The 20,519-nt window shown below is 45.0% G+C and overlaps 1 protein-coding gene and 1 long non-coding RNA gene across 2 annotated transcripts; one reads left to right on the forward strand and one right to left on the reverse strand.

Moving 5' to 3' along the window:
• Positions 1–1,749: 1,749 nt before the first annotated feature.
• Positions 1,750–3,734, forward strand: LOC101767724. Its single transcript, XM_022826228.1, has 2 exons — positions 1,750–1,887; positions 2,523–3,734. Exon 2 carries the CDS (start codon positions 2,545–2,547, stop codon positions 3,682–3,684), a length of 1,140 nt encoding a protein of 379 aa, XP_022681963.1. The 5' UTR covers positions 1,750–1,887; positions 2,523–2,544; the 3' UTR covers positions 3,685–3,734.
• Positions 3,735–15,813: 12,079 nt separating this feature from the next.
• LOC101776341 lies at positions 15,814–19,759 on the reverse strand. The gene is made up of 4 exons (XR_215000.4): positions 19,265–19,759; positions 18,737–19,168; positions 17,755–17,808; positions 15,814–16,251 (listed from the first exon to the last, which is right to left on the reverse strand). It is a non-coding gene; the product is annotated as an uncharacterized LOC101776341 (long non-coding RNA).
• Between the last annotated feature and the right edge of the window lie 760 nt (positions 19,760–20,519).

The raw sequence follows: 20,519 nt of genomic DNA on the forward strand, positions 1-20,519 counted from the left end.
GAACACACCGATGTGCTTGGCGCTTGCAGCACTTCAAAGGTTGGCCTCCTCAGCGATATCGCGGGAGAGCTGTGTTGGGGTCTTCTGTGAATCTCTCTGGAAAACGCGGTCGTTTCGTTGCTTCCAAATTCGCCAAGAGACCAACATGAAAACGGAGTCCAGGCCCTTTCTTTTGTCAGCGCTGATCATCTCCCTTTTGTGCAACCACCAATCTGACAGAGTTTGGCTTTGTGAAGGCGCAATGTTCTGGAGGTTCAGTACTGAAGTGAGGCTTTGCCAAACTTCCTGCGTGAAGCAGCATTGAGCTAGCAGGTGTTCTGCTATTTCAATCTCTTGGTCACACAGCATACATTCCGCTCGATCTTGCAGACCATGCCTTTGTCTCCGAGCTGTAGTCCATAATCTTTCCTTACTAGCCACATGAAAAATTTTACTTTCAGCGGCGCCCAGGCACGCCACACAAGACTTTGCTGCCGGGGCTCTTGTAGATCCAATGAAGAACGCTTTCTAGGCTGATTTGGCCGAGTATGTGCCCGCGCTTTCCCACCTCCAGGACACCCTGTCCTCAACTTCGGGCGTTAGCTGAACCGTTGCCATCGAATGCCAAAGAGAAATATACTGTGAGATGGCATGCACTGTAGCACGTCCGACAATATCGGCAATCCAACGTTTGCCGGTGAGAGCGTCTGCTACTGTCCAAGTGTTTCTAATCCTTGGCGTGATGAGCTGACAGAGGTCTGAGGCAAGTATGCAGGGAGAGTTCTGGCCAAACCAATTGTCCACCCAGAAGAGCGCAAGGTTGCCATCCCCCAACTGAACTTGAATAGAAACTTGCAGTATTTGTTGCAGACTCCTGTCTTGGGCAAAGTCTGACGGTAGGTATCTCCATGGCCTGTTACCATCAGTCTTCTTCAGCCAAAGCCATCTCAAACGCAGAGCAAAGGAGGCCAGCCTGAGGTCCAGAATTCCAAGAACCCGCAGCTCAGTTGGCCGACAGGCCACCGGCCATGCTACCATGCATTTTCCCCCTTGAGCTTTGCTTTTGGCTGCCCAAAGGAAACCTTTTCTCCTCTTATCAATCTCGCGTAGAACCAGTCAGGTATTTTCAGAGAGATTAATGTATGTGTTAGTTATGACTTGCACGCATTGAGCCTTATCGGATCGTTCTTTTCAGACTATTTATGCAAAAAAAAAAAATGAAAGCGCAGCAGCACGATGGCACACGAAAAAAAGAAAACACTAGTCGTTTCAAAACATTTATTCACCACTAAAATAATGTACTATGCTTTTTTTTGGTAATGCGGTGTGGCTCTTATTCACCACTAAAAATAGTAAACTTTGCTTTTCTTATAACGTGATACGGCTCTTAAGTAATTCTAGCATGATATTTTCTCAGGAAGCTAATTAAATGTCTTATTTAAAAATACATGAAGATTCTAGCTTTATGCCTACGCGTTATGAACAATGTAGTGACTCAGTTCTTATGTTTAAAAAGACAGGGAGCGGGAACGTATCTGGTTGCACGGGGTAGATAGTTTGTAAAACAATCCCACCACTAATCTGTCCATTGAATTAACATCTTGTGACTTTAATTTATAATTTCCAAGGTTGCACAGGGTTCTTTTATGAATTAACCCTACGGATATACAAAGACTTACACGGTCAAACCGTGATAACTGACCTGCCCGCTTCGATCCGCCATTTCCTCCGATTCCCCCCTCCCACCCACGGTCAGGCCGCGACTCGCGCCCCCTGCGCTCCTCGAGCCACGCCGGAGGAGTGAGCTCCGATCGGACGCCATCCTCTCCGCTGCAGGCGTCGGGCTCGGATCCGCCTGTTCCCCTCTCGCCGACCGGCCATCTGGCCCTCGCGATGAAGCTGTGAGCGGTAAGCCCTCGTTGGCTCCGGCCCTGCACGTTCAGGTTCAGGTATCTAATTTCATCTGCAAACTGCTGTTCACATAACCAGAATCTACCAGTGGTATCGTGTTTTTTGGATTGTAACAGTAGTTTGCTGTACAAATCGATCCTTTCTTCAGATTTATGTTCTTCTCATCTTCTGTACAATGTCATCTGGATATTGCATTTAAAACATAACTGCAACAGCAGAATTGTATTATAATATTCTATCATTAACAATTCGCAAGAATTATTACTCAGGGGAAAGCAATTTCCTTGCAGTTTGCCATACTCCTGGTGCTACATATGTTGTTTCTCATCATCTTCCCTATTTTAGCATGTAACTCCGAATTCTATACAGACTCTAGGCTTAGTTACGGTGTTTACTGTATTATCTGCATGTTCTACCCTTGGCTAGAGCAAGTAGCGTAAGTAGAGGGTAAGCTTCTTTCTGGTCTGAATGTCTGATGACTTCGTGGAGTTCATAGCATCTTCATGATTTAGTTGTACTGTAAATCTTCAGCTTTGCTAGCCTTTTGGCCCAAAAATTAGAAGTATATACCTGGTAGCTATATATGCCCATCTACCAAGTTATACTCTGAAACCATGTGCCTTCTTTTGCAGACTTGTGGCGACTGCACGGCCTATGTCTTGGTCGGACCTCCCTCCGGAGCTCCTAGGCCTTGTCCTCAAGCGCCTTCCATCGCTAGCTGATCGTGTTCGGCTGAGAGCAGTCTGCCACCCGTGGCGTTCCAATGCTCTGTTGCAACCCCTACCTCCTCCGCTTCCATGGCTCGCCCTCCTTGATGGGACCTTCCTCAGCATACCGGATGGTGAAATTATCGAAATGCCTATGCCAGATGATGCTTTTTGCTATGGCTCTGTAGACAACTGGCTCTTCCTTGTGCATAGTGATGGTCAGTGCTCACTGATGAACCCTTTTTCTGAGGACACCCTGAAGCTTCCTGACCTATCAACTGGTTGGCATATACGGTTGCCTGGTTGCCCTGAGTTCAATCCCGTTTTCTGCAAGTTATCGGTTCCCTCACCCCTGGAGTCGTCACTGAATCCGCTCGTTGCTATCATGCATGAGTCGTGGGGTCTTTGTATTTTCCAGCCACCTGTTGTCACTGACACAATCCAAGGAAGGGAACCATTAGAGGCCCTTTTAGAGATTTCATTCTTTGGTGGAAAGTTGTTTGCAATTGATAGCTCCAGGAAGCTCTTAAACATTGAACTTGTCGAGGACCTTGAACATAAGCCAAAGATCTCATTGTTCAAATGCATCATTGAGTCCTCTGATGATTTGTTGAGCAGGCCTGAATCCATGTCCAGTGATGAGGAGTATATAGTCAAGCCATACCTTGTTGAATGTGCTGGTAAATTGTTGATGGTGAACCGATGGATTTGCGGCTTACACCCTGCACCGTGTATTGATTATGATCGTACTCGTAAGTTTGATGTTTTTGAGGCAGATTTCATCACCAAGCCTTGTCGGTGGAGAAGGGTCAACGATTTGGGTGGCCATGCGCTCTTTGTCAGCTCCAGTTCCTCCAAATCTTTTCCAGCTGGAGAATGCAGTGGAGTTCAAGAAAATTGCATCTATTTCATGAGTGAGCTTTCTGGGTTGAAACTTGTTGCAGATCCTCTTCATGACTCTGGTGTGTACAACATGAAAAATGGAGTTACCATTCCTTTGCTGTCAGATACATCAGCTGTGCCATTGCCATCATATCATGTTGGTCCATGCCGTCTGACATGGCTTTTCGCAACTCAAGCTCTGTGAAATGTGATACGCTGCCCAATATAAGTTTCCTTTGCTGTTTTGGCATTCTTGCACATAATCTAATAGACTGGTCTCTGCTTGTATGCATACTTTTGTCAAATGTTATTGTTATTTCACAAATATGCTCCCTCAGTAAAACTGGAGCAACTGCTATTTGAGTATTTGATTTAACATAAGTGCTGTTTTCATCTGTTTCTTGTGTTATGCTCAGAAACTGGAGCAACTGCTATTTTAGTATTTGATTTAACATGAGTGCTCTTTTCATCTGTTTCTTGTGTTGTGCTCAGAATATTTTAGTCGTGGTTGAGTTGTGGCCTATAATTTGCGGTGAATCTATTTCCTTTCCCAATCCAGAGTGGTTTATTACTAACCAGATTTGGATGGTTTATCTGTTTACTATTTTATTTTGGAGGTCCCCATTTCTATATTCAAATTTCCGTGTGATTGTAGGCTTGTAGCTATGATCTCGAACATGAGCTTTTTTTTGTTTCTTTTTCAAGTTTTACAACACTGTCAATAAGTAATCAACCTGTTTTCATTTTTTTAGTAGTATTGAGACTCAATTTGTAGCTGACTTATCTTAAGCCCTATATCTAGGAAGTGTCTATTAAAATGCGGAAATTACTTCATGGGTTATCCGAAGACTCCTCTTCCCCCTTTCCACCCATTTTAGAGTTTTAGACTTTAGTTACCTGAGCAGACTGCTATTCACCTGATCAGTAGCATAATTTCTAGTGAGTAGTATTAGCGACGCTTAAAATGCTAATTCACCTGGTTATTATTAGTTGCTTCTTCTATGCTCAGAATCTTATTAGTTTCTGATCTATAGTTTTCCAACTTAAAGATGATTGGTAACCGAGTTGGTAGGTTATCTGTTGTCAATCCCTTGTTTTTTTTTTTCAGTAATTTTTCTTGTTTAGTATTGTTCTAGTCACCCTGCTGTTTATATGCTCAAATTTTGTGTGATTTGTGGCTATGATCTCAAACATGAGGCGTTTCAATTGGCTGGTGTCGAGTTTTGAAGTTTCCATATCCTGTCTATTAGCCATCCGGTAATAGATGCGTTACAAAAAAAAAAAGATGCGTTACAAAGAGAACAGGTTTTCCAAAATCCAAATAGGCATGGAAGTTTCGTATAGTAAGTTATTTCGCAGAAGTAGACCACCGGATAACTTGTGAAGAAAGAAGATGAGCTCCGAAGGCTTTTCTCCTGAATCCATTCACTCATAAGCATCCAGATTACTGCAGGAAGTTGCAGTTACAGCAGCAGCAAAATGTTCTACGCTTTCGCGATTGGGTCGCGCCTTTCGGGTGGACGCGTCCTCCCCTGTTCTGCTTCTGCCGTTCGTAGCTGCAGAGGCGCCGCGTGCTACAGCAGCATTTCGTGAGACATATAAATGCAGGGCTCTTCTACCTCCTCCATTACTCCATTCGCCACCAGCCCACCTGCTCTCTCCTCGTCCCCTCCCCTCCTTCCCAGTACCAGGTCACAGTACTGCGCCCAGCCGCCCATCGAGCCACCACGCCGGAGATCTCCAGCGGGGCCGCCTGCCGTCCTCCTCTGCTGCGGCAAGGGACCGGCGGACTCGGCTCCACTTCCTCCCCTGTCGCCGGCCGGCCAATTACGCCCTCACCAGTCACCAGTACGCTGCAGGACCTCGTTTCTCCCCGTGCTCTGGTTTAGGGTCATAATCACTGGCGAGTCCAACTTTATGGGCCAAAACTAGGTTTTTATTTTGTCTGGCAATGGAATCTATCTGATCTACTAGTACGCAGTTTAGATTCGCGCCTCCCACTGCTTGAGCATGTTCTTGAAAAAGGTTGCGCTTATTTTTCCTTAAAAAAATATTGAGGGTATGTTATATAAACAAAATAAATGGCGTACGGCTTTTGCATATAACAATGACTGCAAAATTATTGGTCTCATTAACATTAGGCGTTGCACATTTTAAGGCATTTTCCTCACAACTCGTTATACTCCTGTTGTTGTTGCTGGTTCCAGTTAGAGGAATGGAGACTGCCTGTTAATTTCACACCTTCAGTTCTAAAAATTATTACAAGTTCAACTGTAATTAGCTTGTCGAACATATGAATGTGGTGCTTGCGACCTACTTCATGTGTGACTACTATCCTAACCTAGATCCTCTTCGTGACTGGCGTGTACAACATGAGAACTGGGATCATCACACCGTTGTTGACAGAGACCGTGGCAGTGCCGCAGCGTCATGGTAGAAAGTGGTGCCCGACATGGATCTTTCCTGCTGATTATATGTAATCGACCCATCTTCCTTTGCTCAGCGCCTTTAGATTATGTAGTATATATGTACTCTTAAATATATTGCCTGATGCCTGCACATTGGTGTCATAGTTATGTGTTGAACCATATGTATTAACCAGTATTAGCTACTCTCCAGGACCCAAATATCATTTTTTTTATATGTGCACTAGCTCTATTTGATGCTAGTATTTCTATGGACCGATTGGATCTTCATGTGTTCATTCGTGACAATACTGCAGCAAGGGCCAAGGAGCATTTCGCTTCACAAATCACAAATGATCTGTCATCCAGGATCTTGTGGAGCCCTCATTTAATTTCTCTCTTGTTATACCTGGCTCTGGTCCATCCGGTATGTGTAAGTTCCCGCCGAGCATAACGGTCTAGTAGTCGTCTAAATGTGCACATCCACACACGTGTAAGTGTGTAACTTCAAAGGCAAAGGAAGCTGCTATATGCCATTAAGTAAATCCAACGGCGCATGATCTTTCTTCCTCCTTCTGCTCCCTTCTTCCTCAGCACTCCCACCTTTTTGTTTGGTATGAACACGTCCACCGTCCCACCTCATAGGTCATAGCCATCCTCCGGTATAGTTCCATTGACGGCTCAGCCATCGCTGCTTCCACCGTGCTAACACCTCCAAAAAGCTTCACCGTCGAAACAAAATGATATCCATTGTTTCACATCCGACGACGGGAGATATCCCGGTTCTCAATTCCCTGGAAAACTGGACGCATGCGAAGCTAATGGAAGACACCGAATATATATGCATCATTTTTTTGATAATGCCAAATATGCATCATGACGATTGCATTCATGAAGCAACTACGCCGCTCCAACGGGCATTGCTCAGCACGACTCATTTAACCCCAGCCCGCCTTGCTGCTCTAGTTGCCGCCTAAGCAAGAAGCCCACCAAGAACATGGTATCCCCCCACAGCAACCAACACCATACCTATCACATGACTAGGCGGAGTGCAGCCACCTCAGCATGTGACTTAGTCTTGACAGCCAACCCAATTTGGGTGTGGCTCATTAGTAGTCTACGAGTGTTGCTTACACGTGTTTAGTGACACCTTAATAGTTGAGCAAGTATCTTATCGACTTATAGGTCTCTGATCCAGCTATAGAACCTTCACGTTAACCTTTTTACACGCAGCATGGATAAAAGTTTAAGCAGGGTGTTGTGTATGCATGCCCGCTTCTTAAAAGGACTGGGCAATGTGGTTTTAGAGGATGATGTGTTACAGTCAAAGGGGAAGCGTGGAGTGCGGGTCGACCAATGGGAAGCTGTTGCCGTTCACGCCGACTCTCACTGCCCACTCCCATCCACCCATAAAAGAGATAGGACTCGCAAGATGAGCTCCTAGGGTCGCTTACACGGAAGAGAGAAAGAAGTAGTCCAAGTCATTGGATGTCAGTAGCACTAGCGAGGAGGAGGCCGAGGGGCACATTGTGTTCAGATCATCAGATGCCATTAGTAGCACCGGAAGCAGCACAGTCAATGGAGTGGAGCAGAGTGTGTTGGAAGAACAACTATTGTGCCTGAGAAGACGTACTATATATGGTGACCTCGATGTGGTACAGGAGATCAAGTTGCAGTTTAGAGTGCCTCAAAGACAGTCAGTGATATTAGCAAGATGCTTGAGGTTGAGAATGTGCCTTACTACAAGAAGAACTCAGGATTAAAAGGTTGATGCATTACTCAATTTGTTGTCTAAAACACTCTTTTGTTTCTTCAGGTGTTTGTTGATAACATATCGAGACAATTGCCAATTGTTGTTGTAGTGCCTATGCTCTCTCTCTGTGTGTGTGTGTGCGCGCGCGCGCGTGCGCGCACGCGTGTGTGTGTGCGTGTGTGTGTTTTGCAACTATTCTTAAGCATCTTTAACACTAGCACCTAAGTCACCATTTGGATCCTAACTTGATGCTTTGAATAGATCATTCCTTCCGACTAGAAACTATTTTCAAGTTCATGCAAATGTGGCACACCATGTCAGAATGCCATAAGATGCAATGTCATGCCTTGTCCCAAGCTAAGAACATAAGCTCAACTATAGCCGTTGAAGATTCAATGATCATCATATAGATTTAGTCAAGCAACTATAGTTTCAATTGTTGAAAATGACTACCAGTTTTACTAGGTAGTTCAATGCCCATAAGAACTATGCTACCTCTTTGAATGAATGGCTCAAGAAGGGAATTCCTCCGTTTTCACTAGGACACTTAGGAACAACCCCTATTTTCACCACCTTTAATAACTGGGCAATCAACATGGTGAGGATATCCAAAATTGTAATAACAGTGTGCATGCATGTGTGTGCGCGCGTGTGCGTGTGCGCGCGCGCGTGTGTGTAGGGGCGAAGCTACGCGTAGGCGGAGTGCGGCGGCCACCCCAGCTACCGGCATGCTAGCTCCACTACCCCCTTCCTCCTTTGGACCCTAGCCTCGCCCCCTGCCCCTTCATCTTTTTGCCGAGCAGGGCGTTGGCTGCCATGGACGAGTGAGCGGAGAGCGCGAGAAGAAGATGGCCCTCCGTCGCTCCCCCTGGTATTGTTTTTTCTTGGGCTGGTCAGGCCAAAGCATCCTGCAGCAGCCTGTAGGAATATGTGAAGGCCCAAGTAGCCAAGTCATAAAATGTAATGTAAGCTTCAATTGATCACAATTTTTCAAATTTCACATCCAATTTCCGTGCGTCCGCTTGCCACGCTGCTGGTGCTCATGCTCCCAATCATAGCAGTCTAGCCAAGCTTGCTGCGTGAGCACGAGGAGAGTTAACCAGCGGCGTGCAGCTGCAGTGCTACATGGAGCGTTAACCAGCGGCGCGGCTGCAGTGCGGATTAATATGCGAGCCGTGAGCGAGCCAGCGAGGCGTGGGGCGGGTGATGGAAGAAGAGGACTAGCAACAACTCGGCACTAGGCATATGATAACATTTTTATTACTTGTTAATTTATTTTTATATAATTTATAAATCATCTATTTGTGCAACAAATATAAGTTTATCTTTAAATTTGAGGTAATATCTTAAAACTTCACTTTTGTTATCATCCATTTTTTTTTACCGTAGTTTGTAGCAATTGCAATATATGAACATGGTATGAATCAGTACATTTGGGTTGAGTCTCTAGCCAGAAGTCGCCCCACCTATATATTTTTTTTTGCTCCGCCAGTGTGTGTGTGTTTTGCATTCTTTATTTTCTTCTCCTTAATGCAATGACTAACCTCTCCTTATATTTGATCAGAAAACTATTCATTTTGCTGGTTTCTTGCAAGTTTCTTTTATCTTTTTCGGTTTCCTAGTAAATTCTTAAATCCATTTGTCTAATGAGAAGATGTGCTGGGCCTCAATCTATCCTAGTAGTTTATTTATTTTGATAGTGATTCCATGGCTAAAGGATATAATATACCCTTCTACATGTTGATAACCTACCACTACCATTATAGAAAACTAGTCCAAAACCCTATACCTTTTTTTATTACCCATATATATATATATATATATGTTATTGTTAAAGAAACCAAGCAGTCTGCCTTTATTTCTTGCACTCTATATGCATTTAAAGTTCAAAACTACAATTCAATAAACTTTTCATGTAAAATGCAAGGCCCCGTTTGGATCCCTTCATTTTGAAGGAATTGGAATCTACTTAATGGAGTAGGCTAATTTATCTTGGAATGTTGCATTCCACAACTTTCCAAAGTTTAGATATAAACCTATCTTAAATTCGGTGGGAGATGGAAATTAATTCTATAGATTATGATTATTAGAATGGAATTCAATTCTTATAGCATGCTCTTGGACTCGCTTCCCTATAGCAGAAGTGCAGCACATAAGTATTTCTCCCATATCGCCAACAATAATATACAAATATATTCCACATACAATTATATTAGCTTAATTAATTTGTGTCTAAATAATGATTATTAGAATGGAATTCAATTCCAAGGATCGTTGGGCCTAATAGAAATATTGCTTAGTACTTTAATACGAGAATTATAGAAAATGAAAACACAGAAAAAAAAAGTCAAAAGAGATAAGACCTGATACAAGAGAATGATCAATCTTTTTCACATTGTGCAAAAAAGTATCCATTAATGAAAAACAAGCAATTTAACTTATTCTCTTTCTCTTGAACGAGTACATGGGTTCTGTTGCGCTTGCTGCACTCACGTGTTGCTACCCATTGACGAGTAACATTAATCCCGTTTTGAGTTATTTTTGTATTTCTACGCCTATTGATAAATCATATGTAATAAGTATAACATAAGAGGGTAATTCTTAGTGAGGTGCTAGCTTTTGGGTACGGACTTATGAAATGTCAAGAAGTTGTCAAAAGAAAGATGGGCTGCAAAAGGGCTCAACCCACAAAGCCGATTGGCTATGGGACCTTTTAAGTCCTCTGCATTGCTTCCAGAAAATATGCTTGTGAGGATGGCAAAAATCTTATAATTTCCACAAATTGTACCTAAATAGAATGCATGATCAGAACTTCCCTCACGTCTAGTATAATTCAGGTATTCCCATGTTCGACGCGCCATGCTAGGGCGCCGGCACGCCGCCCACACGTTCTGTGGCTAAAAAGGGATTGTGAACAGTTTGATGCCAGGGGAAACTTATATCTTTATTTACTTCTTGGTAAAATATACTCGCATATATGTATAGTTACAGAATATCAATGGCAAAAAGGAAATGGATTAACAACGACCAGTCATCAGATATATAAACAAGTATACATATTACATACACAACAAGTCAACTAATAACCGACAACTCAAACAACTCATTGTCTGTCATCAGAGTATGTATTATACACGGCGGAGAGGATCATGAGAATATCCTTGAATTATTTACAAAGTCTTGAGTCATCCATGGGGAGAAGGAAGAGCGCGTAGAATCCCCCAGGCCGATCACCGGACGATCAACCAGACAGCGGCGGCCATGAGCCCCGGCATCACCGGGACGACCCCGCAAGAAATCATGGCTGTGAGGAACATGGTGGTGACCCAGACGCCAGCCCTCGCCCGGTCCTCGGCGGCTGAACCAGGAGGCGCCCTCTCCAGCCACCGCAGGCAGTAGAAGAGCAGGACGAGGACGGCGTACGACCCGATCACGAAGATCGCCGTACGTCCGCGCGGTCACCACGCATGCACGAAGACTTCCGCAGCGCCGTTCCCGTTGGTACAGAGTCCACCGCCATGTTCGACGCGCCATGCTGGGCGCCGGCACGCCGCCAGCCCCCGCCGCCCACACGTTCTGTCCCGGAGTGGCTCCAGCCGGCCGACGCCGTTTTGCAGCAAACTCCAAAACGCGCGGCGCTCGCCACACCGCTCACCAACAACCTCCAGCGCGGCCGCGAATCGAAGTGTCCTGATCGCCAGTTCGCCACAAGCACTCCACGCGACCACGGAGGCGCCGTGCGCGAGCCGCGCCATGTTTGCACACCATAGCTGCCGGCCAGCTACTTCGCAATCAAATGATCCAATCCTCCCCGCTGCCGAATTCGCAGGAACCCAAGCCGCTGGCCGCCGCGCCCCAAGGCCTCGGCGTCGGCCCGTCCGTCCGGCGCCCGACGACAACTGCAGCGCCGCTGCCGAATCTTGTCGCGACATGAGCACCACAAACACACCGCCCAGGCACAGGCACCCACACGAGCGCCGGGCCGGCGCCACCACAACCGCCAAGCCTGCACACTGCCTCTGCCTTCACTCTCCAGAGCTAGCGTCCTCTACCTCTAGTCCAAGCTATAAACACTCCACAACCACGGTCCTCCAGTGAACCCTTCGTCCGCCGCCGCAACCCGCAACCTCCTCTCCGCTCCAAAGCAATCTACACGTCCACAACCTGTTCACGGGCGAACCCGTCCCTCTGCAACTACTCTAACTCCCATCCACCTCCTCCTGCGTCTCGTCCTATAGTCTCCGCTTCTCCGGCGCTCGGTGGTCTAACACCGTTTCCTAATTCTCACCGGAGAGCTGCTACCCCGCCGAAATTCTACGATCCAACACCGAACACAGCGGAAGCGAACGACAACGAACTACATGATTCCCACGAACTTAGTGTCCTATAGCAATCCAATAACCAAAACAAAAAAAAACACCAGCAAAATCAGAGCTTGAAATCCCATGACAACCACATCCAAATATCCAATACGGGTACAAAAGACGGTCATCTCATTGATCATTGTCTTGCCAACCCAAGAACCGCAATTATTCACAAGAACAGGAAAAACAACAACCTCTCTAGTTCCCTTCCCCAGCCGACGTGCTGCATGTAGAAGTTGTAGGAAATTCACTTGGTGTTGAAGACGAGGGCGGCGGTGATGGAGCTGAGCACGCCTGTGACGAGAGCAGCTGCAAGCGTCATCGTGTTCAGGAGCTCCACAACCGCCGGGTACTCCTCGTTCCCAGCACCGCCGGCGGCAGCGGTTGCGGCGCGCACGTGCACATAGGTCAGCACCAGGGATAGGTAGAACGTTGCCGCGCCGGCGTACGGGAGGAGTTGAACGGCGGCCACTCTGAGTAGTACCGGAGCTTGGACTGGGCCTGGCTGTATGCACAAGAAAAGCTCCACGAGCGCCACCGAAGTGCATAGGATGAAGAACATCACCTCGGGGATCCGCCAGTCGCCGGCGCTGGCGCCACCGCGGCTGCCGGTGCGGAGGTGGACGTAGATGATGGTGATGGCGGTGAAGAAGGTGGCGACTGCAGCTAGCATCCCATGGGGAGCGGGATCGAACTGTGCCTGTGCAGCAGCTTGAGCGGCGTCGAAGGCACCCGGCGGCGACTTGCTGAGGAAGGGGGGCAGAACGGCGGCGCTGATCCCCACGCAGAGGCCGCTGAACGCGATGGGCGCCGAAGCTGCGGGGGGCATGGTCCCTGTTTGCTCGCAGCTCGCTTTAGAAGATGGGGGTGGGCTTGGGCGAGCTGGGATGCTGATTGCTGGGGGGGGGGGGGGCCTATTTATGGAGGAGATGCTCTCTCTATCTCTCTCCCTCTCTCACTGTTAGGCAAACCTCTCTCTCTGCCATTTTAATAAGCGCTCTCTGTGTTTGTTTCTCTAGGCCGTCAAAGCTTTCCTCTCTCTACCATTTTTTAATAATAAAAACGCCATCTCTGTGTCTCTCCCTCCTCTCCCTGTCCCTTTCTCTCTCCCTCCCTGTCCCTAAACAAAAGCGCAATCTGTCCCTGTCCCTCCCTCTCCCTGACAAAAGCGTGTCTCTCCTTCCCTCTCCCTGTCCCTTTCTCTCTCCCTCCCTCTGACCCTCTCCCTACCCCTTTCCCTCGTCAAAACTTCTCTCCCCGTCTCCCCGTCTCTTTCTCTCGGCTTATCTCGGGTCTACTTGGAGACCTCTCTCTCTCTTTGGGCGCGTCCGCGCGCGTTACTCGGTCTCTAGACCTGTTGGACGTCCCTATCAATCGTTGCAACTTGCAAGCTCCTGCTGCGAGATCTCTCTCTGTGCGCGCGCGAGGGTTGGAGGTTGGAACGTGGGGAAAGGAAACATCAGAATCTTGTCAGGACCACAAAATGACGATCACATGTCTTTTTCGATCACAAAACTCCGGGCAAATCGATGGGCAGGGCGGCGTGTGTGAACAGGCCGTAGACGACAGGAAAAGGCTGTCCGATTCTAGCGGAAGCACGGGAGCTTCTTGGCTTGCTTGTAGAGTCCAGCCTAGTAACGCGTAAGAGGTTTGGGATTTGCTTTGTGCAAACACCGTAGAAGCTTGAGCCCCCCTTTTGTAAACCTGGAAGGTTCATTGGTTCAAATAACTGAAATCGTATTAGCGTCCGGTCCGTAGGTAAACTTGCGCAAACATTTTGCTTCATACTCTTGATGGATTGTGATGAACCTATAGGAATAGACGTCAATCTTTTTAACATATGAGCAAAGTTCCACTTTTAGCTCAACCAAGTTAAAACGGTAGTAATTGCATGGCCACCAGGAACGCATGGTGCGGAGAACATGCCAGTAATATCAGACCAGATGTTTGCAGAGCTGAACTTAGGGCCCATTTGGATCACTACAAACAAATTATACAATCGTGATTAAAAAATCACTAGCGGATCCAAACGGGTTGGATTATAGTGTGGATTATAAGATTGCAGCCCCGTAGATTCCAATAATCCCATTATCCACTTCAACCTAGCTAGAAAGGACGATTGTACCCCTACCACATATAGGCCCCATTTGGTTTGGATTTAGATTATAAGAATCTTTGGATTATTGATAGAGATTGTAGAATCTGAATTCTAGTTAAAAAAAAAATCTGGTTTGTTTGGATACATGGATTTTAGGTGTCTGGATTCTTTGTAGTTCGAAGGCACATGTCCATATTGCCCTTGTCTTATGCATCAGAATGGCAGTGGATAAGGTTTAGAGCAGGAGCAAAATTGTCTTTTTATCGGCTAGAATCCCTCATAAGCTGGCTGAGAGGAGATAGTAGATTATGCAGGATTCTTGAAATTTCTAGTACAATCTAATCCGTTTGGAATAGATTCCGATTCTCTTAGCTGGATTCTGATTATTTAATTAGATCTAAACGGCCCCATATTTTTCCTACTCAAACTAAGAGCATTATAGATAATTCATTTTCTCAATCAACCCACTATCCAGATTATAAACCTAGGATCCAAACCTATTAGATTATTACTATCCAGAATCTGAATTTTTATAATCTCCATCGACAATCTAGATTCCCATAATCCCAACAGGTTCCAAATGGGACCTTAGGCTCCATTTGGATTGGATTTTGATTATAAGGATTTTGTATTATAGATAGAGACTTTAGAATCTGAGATTCTAGATAATAAAAATCCAGACTGTGTGGATCTCAGGATTCTAGCTGGTAGGATTTTTGGTGGTCAGTGGCTAGATGTCCATAATACTCCCGTCAATCTCTCCTCAAAGCAAACCCAGGTCCTAGCCCGAACCCCAGCTCTCTCTCCTGGAGTGGCGACCCCATCTACGACTCTGCACGGCTGCACCTGTGCCCCAATTCAGAGTGGCAATTTTTCCCGTGGTGCGGATCCCTGTGCGGGGACCCGACCCGATCGGGGCAGGGACGGGGGACGAAATCCCCGCGGGGGCGTCAGGGCGGGGCCCCGAATTCCTATCGTGCCGGGGGCGGGGGCGATTTTGCCCCGTGGGGCTCCACGGGGACCCGATATAGCAGTATAATTTGGGCTAATTCTCCTCCGTAATGGCCCAACAATCCAGCCCAATAGTATAAAAGCTCCCTCTCTGAAACCCTGGAAAATATCTCTGTTTCCCCGATCCTCCCGGTCAAGCGGCGGCCGCCGCTCCCTCTGCTTTCTCCCTCGCGTCGCATCTTGCACTCTTTGGCTCCATCGCGATTCCTTCTTGCCGTTCTTGGCGCCGACGCGAGGCCACAGGCCAGGCGCCGTCTCCTCCGTTCCTGCAGCTGCTACCACTACCACCACAAATCCACAATCGATTGATCCCAGCGACTCGTTGCCACCAGCGAGCCGCACGACCTCATTATTGGCATCGTCCAAGATTATTCTCTGAATTCACATGCTTGTGCCTGTAAAGTTAGCTTGTTGGCTATTGATTAGTCGTGACTTGTTGCCCTTGTTGGCTTGTGAAGCTATTCTGTTGAGTAATGTTTTGTTTAACTGATTTGAACCGCGAATTCTTGAACTGTCATATACGAACTCTGAAGCACGGTCGATTTCCGACCAGGTTTCACTTTCCCTTTCTGGTATCGATACCCGCGCCATTCCCTTTTGAGATTCCGCGGCAGCCCGCCCCCATCATTGCTCGATCAAGGGTTCAAGGGTTCAACTAGTCACCATTTGCCATGACAAAGAAAACAGCACAGACAACTAGTCGGAGAAAAAAAATAAGACTTAAAAGGAACACATAAGCAAATGCAGAGTTTGTCATTTTCAGAGTTATTGCTTTTATCCATCCAACGCATTCAGTCTACTTTAGCAGATATCTAACCTACTGAGTTGTAGCTCAGTGATCCTCTCCTTTTTTTCCCCTTACAGTAGCACCTAGAATACTAACTCTTCTTTCAAACTGCTATTTAATCTAAACAGCATTCAGGCCTAATTCATCATTTATAGGTTACTTCTGATCCTACCATCAATCACATCCATAGAGGGGATACCATAATAGAAGCTCAGTTCGACAATAATGAAAACCTGCAGCACTCACCATGGTGTAAGAGACATCCAGGCTGGTGAAATTCTTGCACTGGAGGGCAAGGAGCTGAAGCCCTAAACCTATCATCCTTATATATTTGGTGCATTCCCTTCCCTCTGCCTAATGGAGAAATGTACAATGTGTCACATAATCAAACTCAATGAGCTACATAAGCAAAGCAATCATGGACAAAAAGGAGGAAAACATCCAACACCAAATTTATAAAAAGCAAAACGAATTGCAATTTGCCTCACTTTCAGAACTAGAATGAAACGAACCGCTCACAAACACTAGTTAACTGCCATAGGTTAGACTACACACACACGCACACACACACGCACACGCACACGCACACGCACACGCACGCACGCACATGTATATAGACACACACACACGTACATATATGTATCCGTTATTGTCAAATGACTTTGACAAGGATAAAGCGATTCAATTGATAAATCCTTGCACTCAACTTCTCCAACTAGTATAAAACTTTGCATGCAACATTTTCTACATATTTTTCCTATATAACATTTCCACATAAGCTTGAAAGTTTTGGGAGAGAACTTTTACTAAACAATGTCCGAGATAACTTTTCTATATAGTTTTTAGATACATGTTGTACAGATTTCATGCAGATAACTTTAGCACATAACTTTTCTATATAACTCTTTTGTATAACTTTGTGACATAAAAGCTTATCTAGATAATTCTTTTACAACACTTATCACTAAGCAACTTTATGTAGATAACTTTTCAGAATAACCTTCCATAAAAAATTCTATAAACTTGATTAGTCATCATAATCTCTCTAACAGATCTTTTTTGAAGCAAACATAGGTAAAAAAAATATGTAACAAAACATTGAAGGTAAAGTTTATCTAAAAATATCCGTGTAACAAAATTTTGAGGAAAACGTTTGTACAAAAGATGGAGTAACGAAAGTTTTGCAGCAAAAGATTGTACAAATATTTGTGTAACAAAATTTTGAAGCAAAACTATTTTAAAAAATCGTTAAATGTTGAGGAAAACTATATTTATGTAATGAAAGTTTTAGAATAACTCCTTGACTAAACTTTGATGAATAAATTTTTAGCAGAATTTTTCTTTATAGCTTTTAGGAGAAAATTTGTTAATTGCTCTTGTATTAATCTAAACTGGAAATATCATGAAGATAACTTTTCAAGAAATCTTATCAAGAAAAAACTTGTGTTAGTACCATAGCAGCTTCTCAAGATAAAATTTCTAGAAAAATTTGGCAGAAAAATATCTAGAATACTATTCCTAAAAAGCTACCACATGCTGTTGAGGAGAAATTTGTTAGAGAACCTTTGTGCACAAGTTATCTAGAATTTGGATTTCTCTAAAAGTTATTTGTATAAAACAATTTTTTAGTCTGGAATACTATTCAGAGCTGTACTAAAAACAATACGAGAGGGTAGAAGAACTTATAAACCCAAGCGAACATAAGTAGCAGATTGGGATATAAATTATGTGAGTGCTAGTCATTTCATGATCAGAGGAAAAAATATTGCAACATGTATATCTAGGAACATAAACGACAAGAATGAGAAATCATCAGTACAAAATAACAGGGAATAGGTGAGGTAAAACATTACATACCATACTTTGGTGCCGAACTGCGTCTTTGGAGCTTAAAAAACATAGGAAATCCATCTGCCAACCAAAAGGCCAAAATCAGTTACGCAATAACTTTTGCCGCACCGGCACCTCACTCTATTACTTTTGAATTCTAATTTTTAGCACATGACAGTACACAAAAAATTCAACTCTAGAGGTAAGAACAAGTAACAAAAAGCACCAGACTCATTGCATTTTAGTGCATTCCATTGGCTCATTGCATTTTAGTGCATTCCGTTGGCCATGGCCAGCCAGCCAGCCTACATAAGATTCGTAACTTATCCATGCATTTGGTTGGCTCCGATTGGGAGTTCGGGTTTCAACCATGACACAAATGTTCTAAGAAAAATCAATCATGCATGTCTGTGACTATGCACTTATGCCTACTGAAAATATATGCGTACCATCAATTGTTTCATACCATCTGTATACATTATAGCCTAAAACCACAATACTTCTCTCACAATACAAAGGTTTTTTGTTTTAAGTTCTCGAACAAGATGGTAACTTGGACCTTTAATCAATGTATCTGCATATTGCTTCCTGCACATGAATCTGTTTATTAGCAATATCAGACGATGGATAGTTATTATAAGATAAAGTATTAGTAAATGTAAGTAGTCAAGTAGTACTACATGACGACGGTCTTTTTGCCGACTGCTTATCAGCATCTCACAACTGTGGCAACATATGGTGTAGTGTGTAGAGTAATCCTAGAGACCAAGTAATCAGGCATTGTGTTTACTTTTATGCGACGCAGGTAAAGAACCAGTAGCTTAAACCATAGTGTTTGAGACCAAGAAGCAAAGAAAAACTATGGGATAGACAGCACAACACATGAATCATTGAGTTCTTTTTGACGAATCAGTATCTGCTAATCCAAAAAAGGCCTAATCAAGAGAGCAGCATGCATGAACACGACCAAAAAGAAAGAAAAACTGGCCAGGTGAGAAGGTACCTGTACCTCGAAAAGGTAGCTATACTCTTGGTATATAGATGAACTCCATCCGGTCCCCATGGCGGCAGGACGCAAATGTGCATGATGGCCACAAACACAAGCACCACAGCAGGCACATGCGACAGCAACACTGTCCCATCGAGCCCCCGGTGGTCATCGTCGCCTATCGAAGCCGAGGTCGTCATCATACTCATGGCGGGCGCGACGCAGTCTTCAGGAAGCCCGGCAGTAGCTCAAATGTATCACCTATCACGCCGTTAGTTGCCAAACTCCACCGCACATGGACCCATCACCTCCTCTTCAATCTCCGCCACTGAGCTACGCTCCGCATGAATCCGCAGGTCTCCTGTTCGATCTCCGCCACCGAGCTTCGCCATACACGGGACCCGTCGATCCACCTCAAATAGGAAGACCACAGGAGGAAAACCAATTCCTGATCTAGAGAAAAAAAAAGTTAGGGAAATGGAAAAAGGGTATGTGAGAGGGAAGATGGAGAAGGATAAGGGAAGCAAGGAGCAGCAGCCGCGTGCTCACCAGAGATTGCGTCCGCTGCTGCGGTTGGGGATGTCGCCACTTCCCCGTCGACTGCCACGCTCGGGGTCGTTGCCCCGTCCCCAACCACCTCCGCCCTTGAGGCGGTCGCCCCTTTCCCGCCTGGATCCAAGGCCGTTGGCTCGGGACCTGCGGCCGCCGGCTCAGGACTCGCCGCGCGCGCGCGAGCTCCTCGCTTTTCTACCTCCGTAGGCTGCTGCTCGGATCTCGCAGGAGGGAAACGAAACGGAGAAGAACCACCGGTCGATTGAGGGCGGCCCCCGCCCACGCCACCGCGCTCCGACCACCGCTCACAAACGGACATACCGTGGCTCACTGACGGTTCGGTTGTACTTCCTTATCTTTCTACGCAGACTATACTATCCTACATCATAGTTTCCATATCAGATGCTTTCTACGCAGACTATACTATCCTACATCATAGTCTCCATATCAGATTCGTTTCATGTTTAATCTTGTACTGAGAATTATCCAAACCTTCTAATGAACCCATAAATGTACGATAAAAGGGTACTTATTTTCTCTTATTTGTATTTTATTTATTTTATTTCCGAAAACGTCCTAATCCGTTCAAAATATAAATATTAACCTAAAGATTTATATAAAAAACAAAAAGATAGCAAGTCTAAGAAATGTGATGCCGTAGCATCTATGAAATGCATTACCCTAGAATTAAGACCCAAATAAAGAGGCTATATAAAATATAATTAATTTAAACTAAACATAGGATTAGAGCATAAAAAATATTTGAGCCGAGCTAGAGTATTATAAGGTCAATTTATAGCATCCCGGTAAGGCCAAATGATTTCTCAAAGACATGCCTACTGGTCGGATCAAGATGCTTCAAAAGGAAATGAACATCATAATGGATATGTGTGGCGGAACCGCCCAACTTAAACTAGTTTAAGTGCGCCTAATCGCTGTCGGAACAACAATTATCCGAAACGCACTTAAAACAGTATAAGTCCGGTAGTCCGTCGAGTGTCCCTAGGACTCCTCGAAACATCCACGACGTGTCCCATAGCCATATATCAGGATCGCTTCCACGATGGGAAGGTATCAACAGATATTACATTTTTACATACCTATCGAGGTGCGAATTATTACAGACCATAATTTGAAACAAACTTAATAATGCAGGTTAGAGCAGTTCTAAGAGTTTAAAACACAAACGAGTTCAGGTGAAAGTTAAACATCTGAGTTTTTATTTCTAGGGTATTGTGAGACTCGTAAAAAT

The sequence above is a fragment of the Setaria italica genome, chromosome IV (assembly GCF_000263155.2).
Source record: "Setaria italica strain Yugu1 chromosome IV, Setaria_italica_v2.0, whole genome shotgun sequence".
Lineage (NCBI taxonomy): Eukaryota > Viridiplantae > Streptophyta > Magnoliopsida > Poales > Poaceae > Setaria > Setaria italica.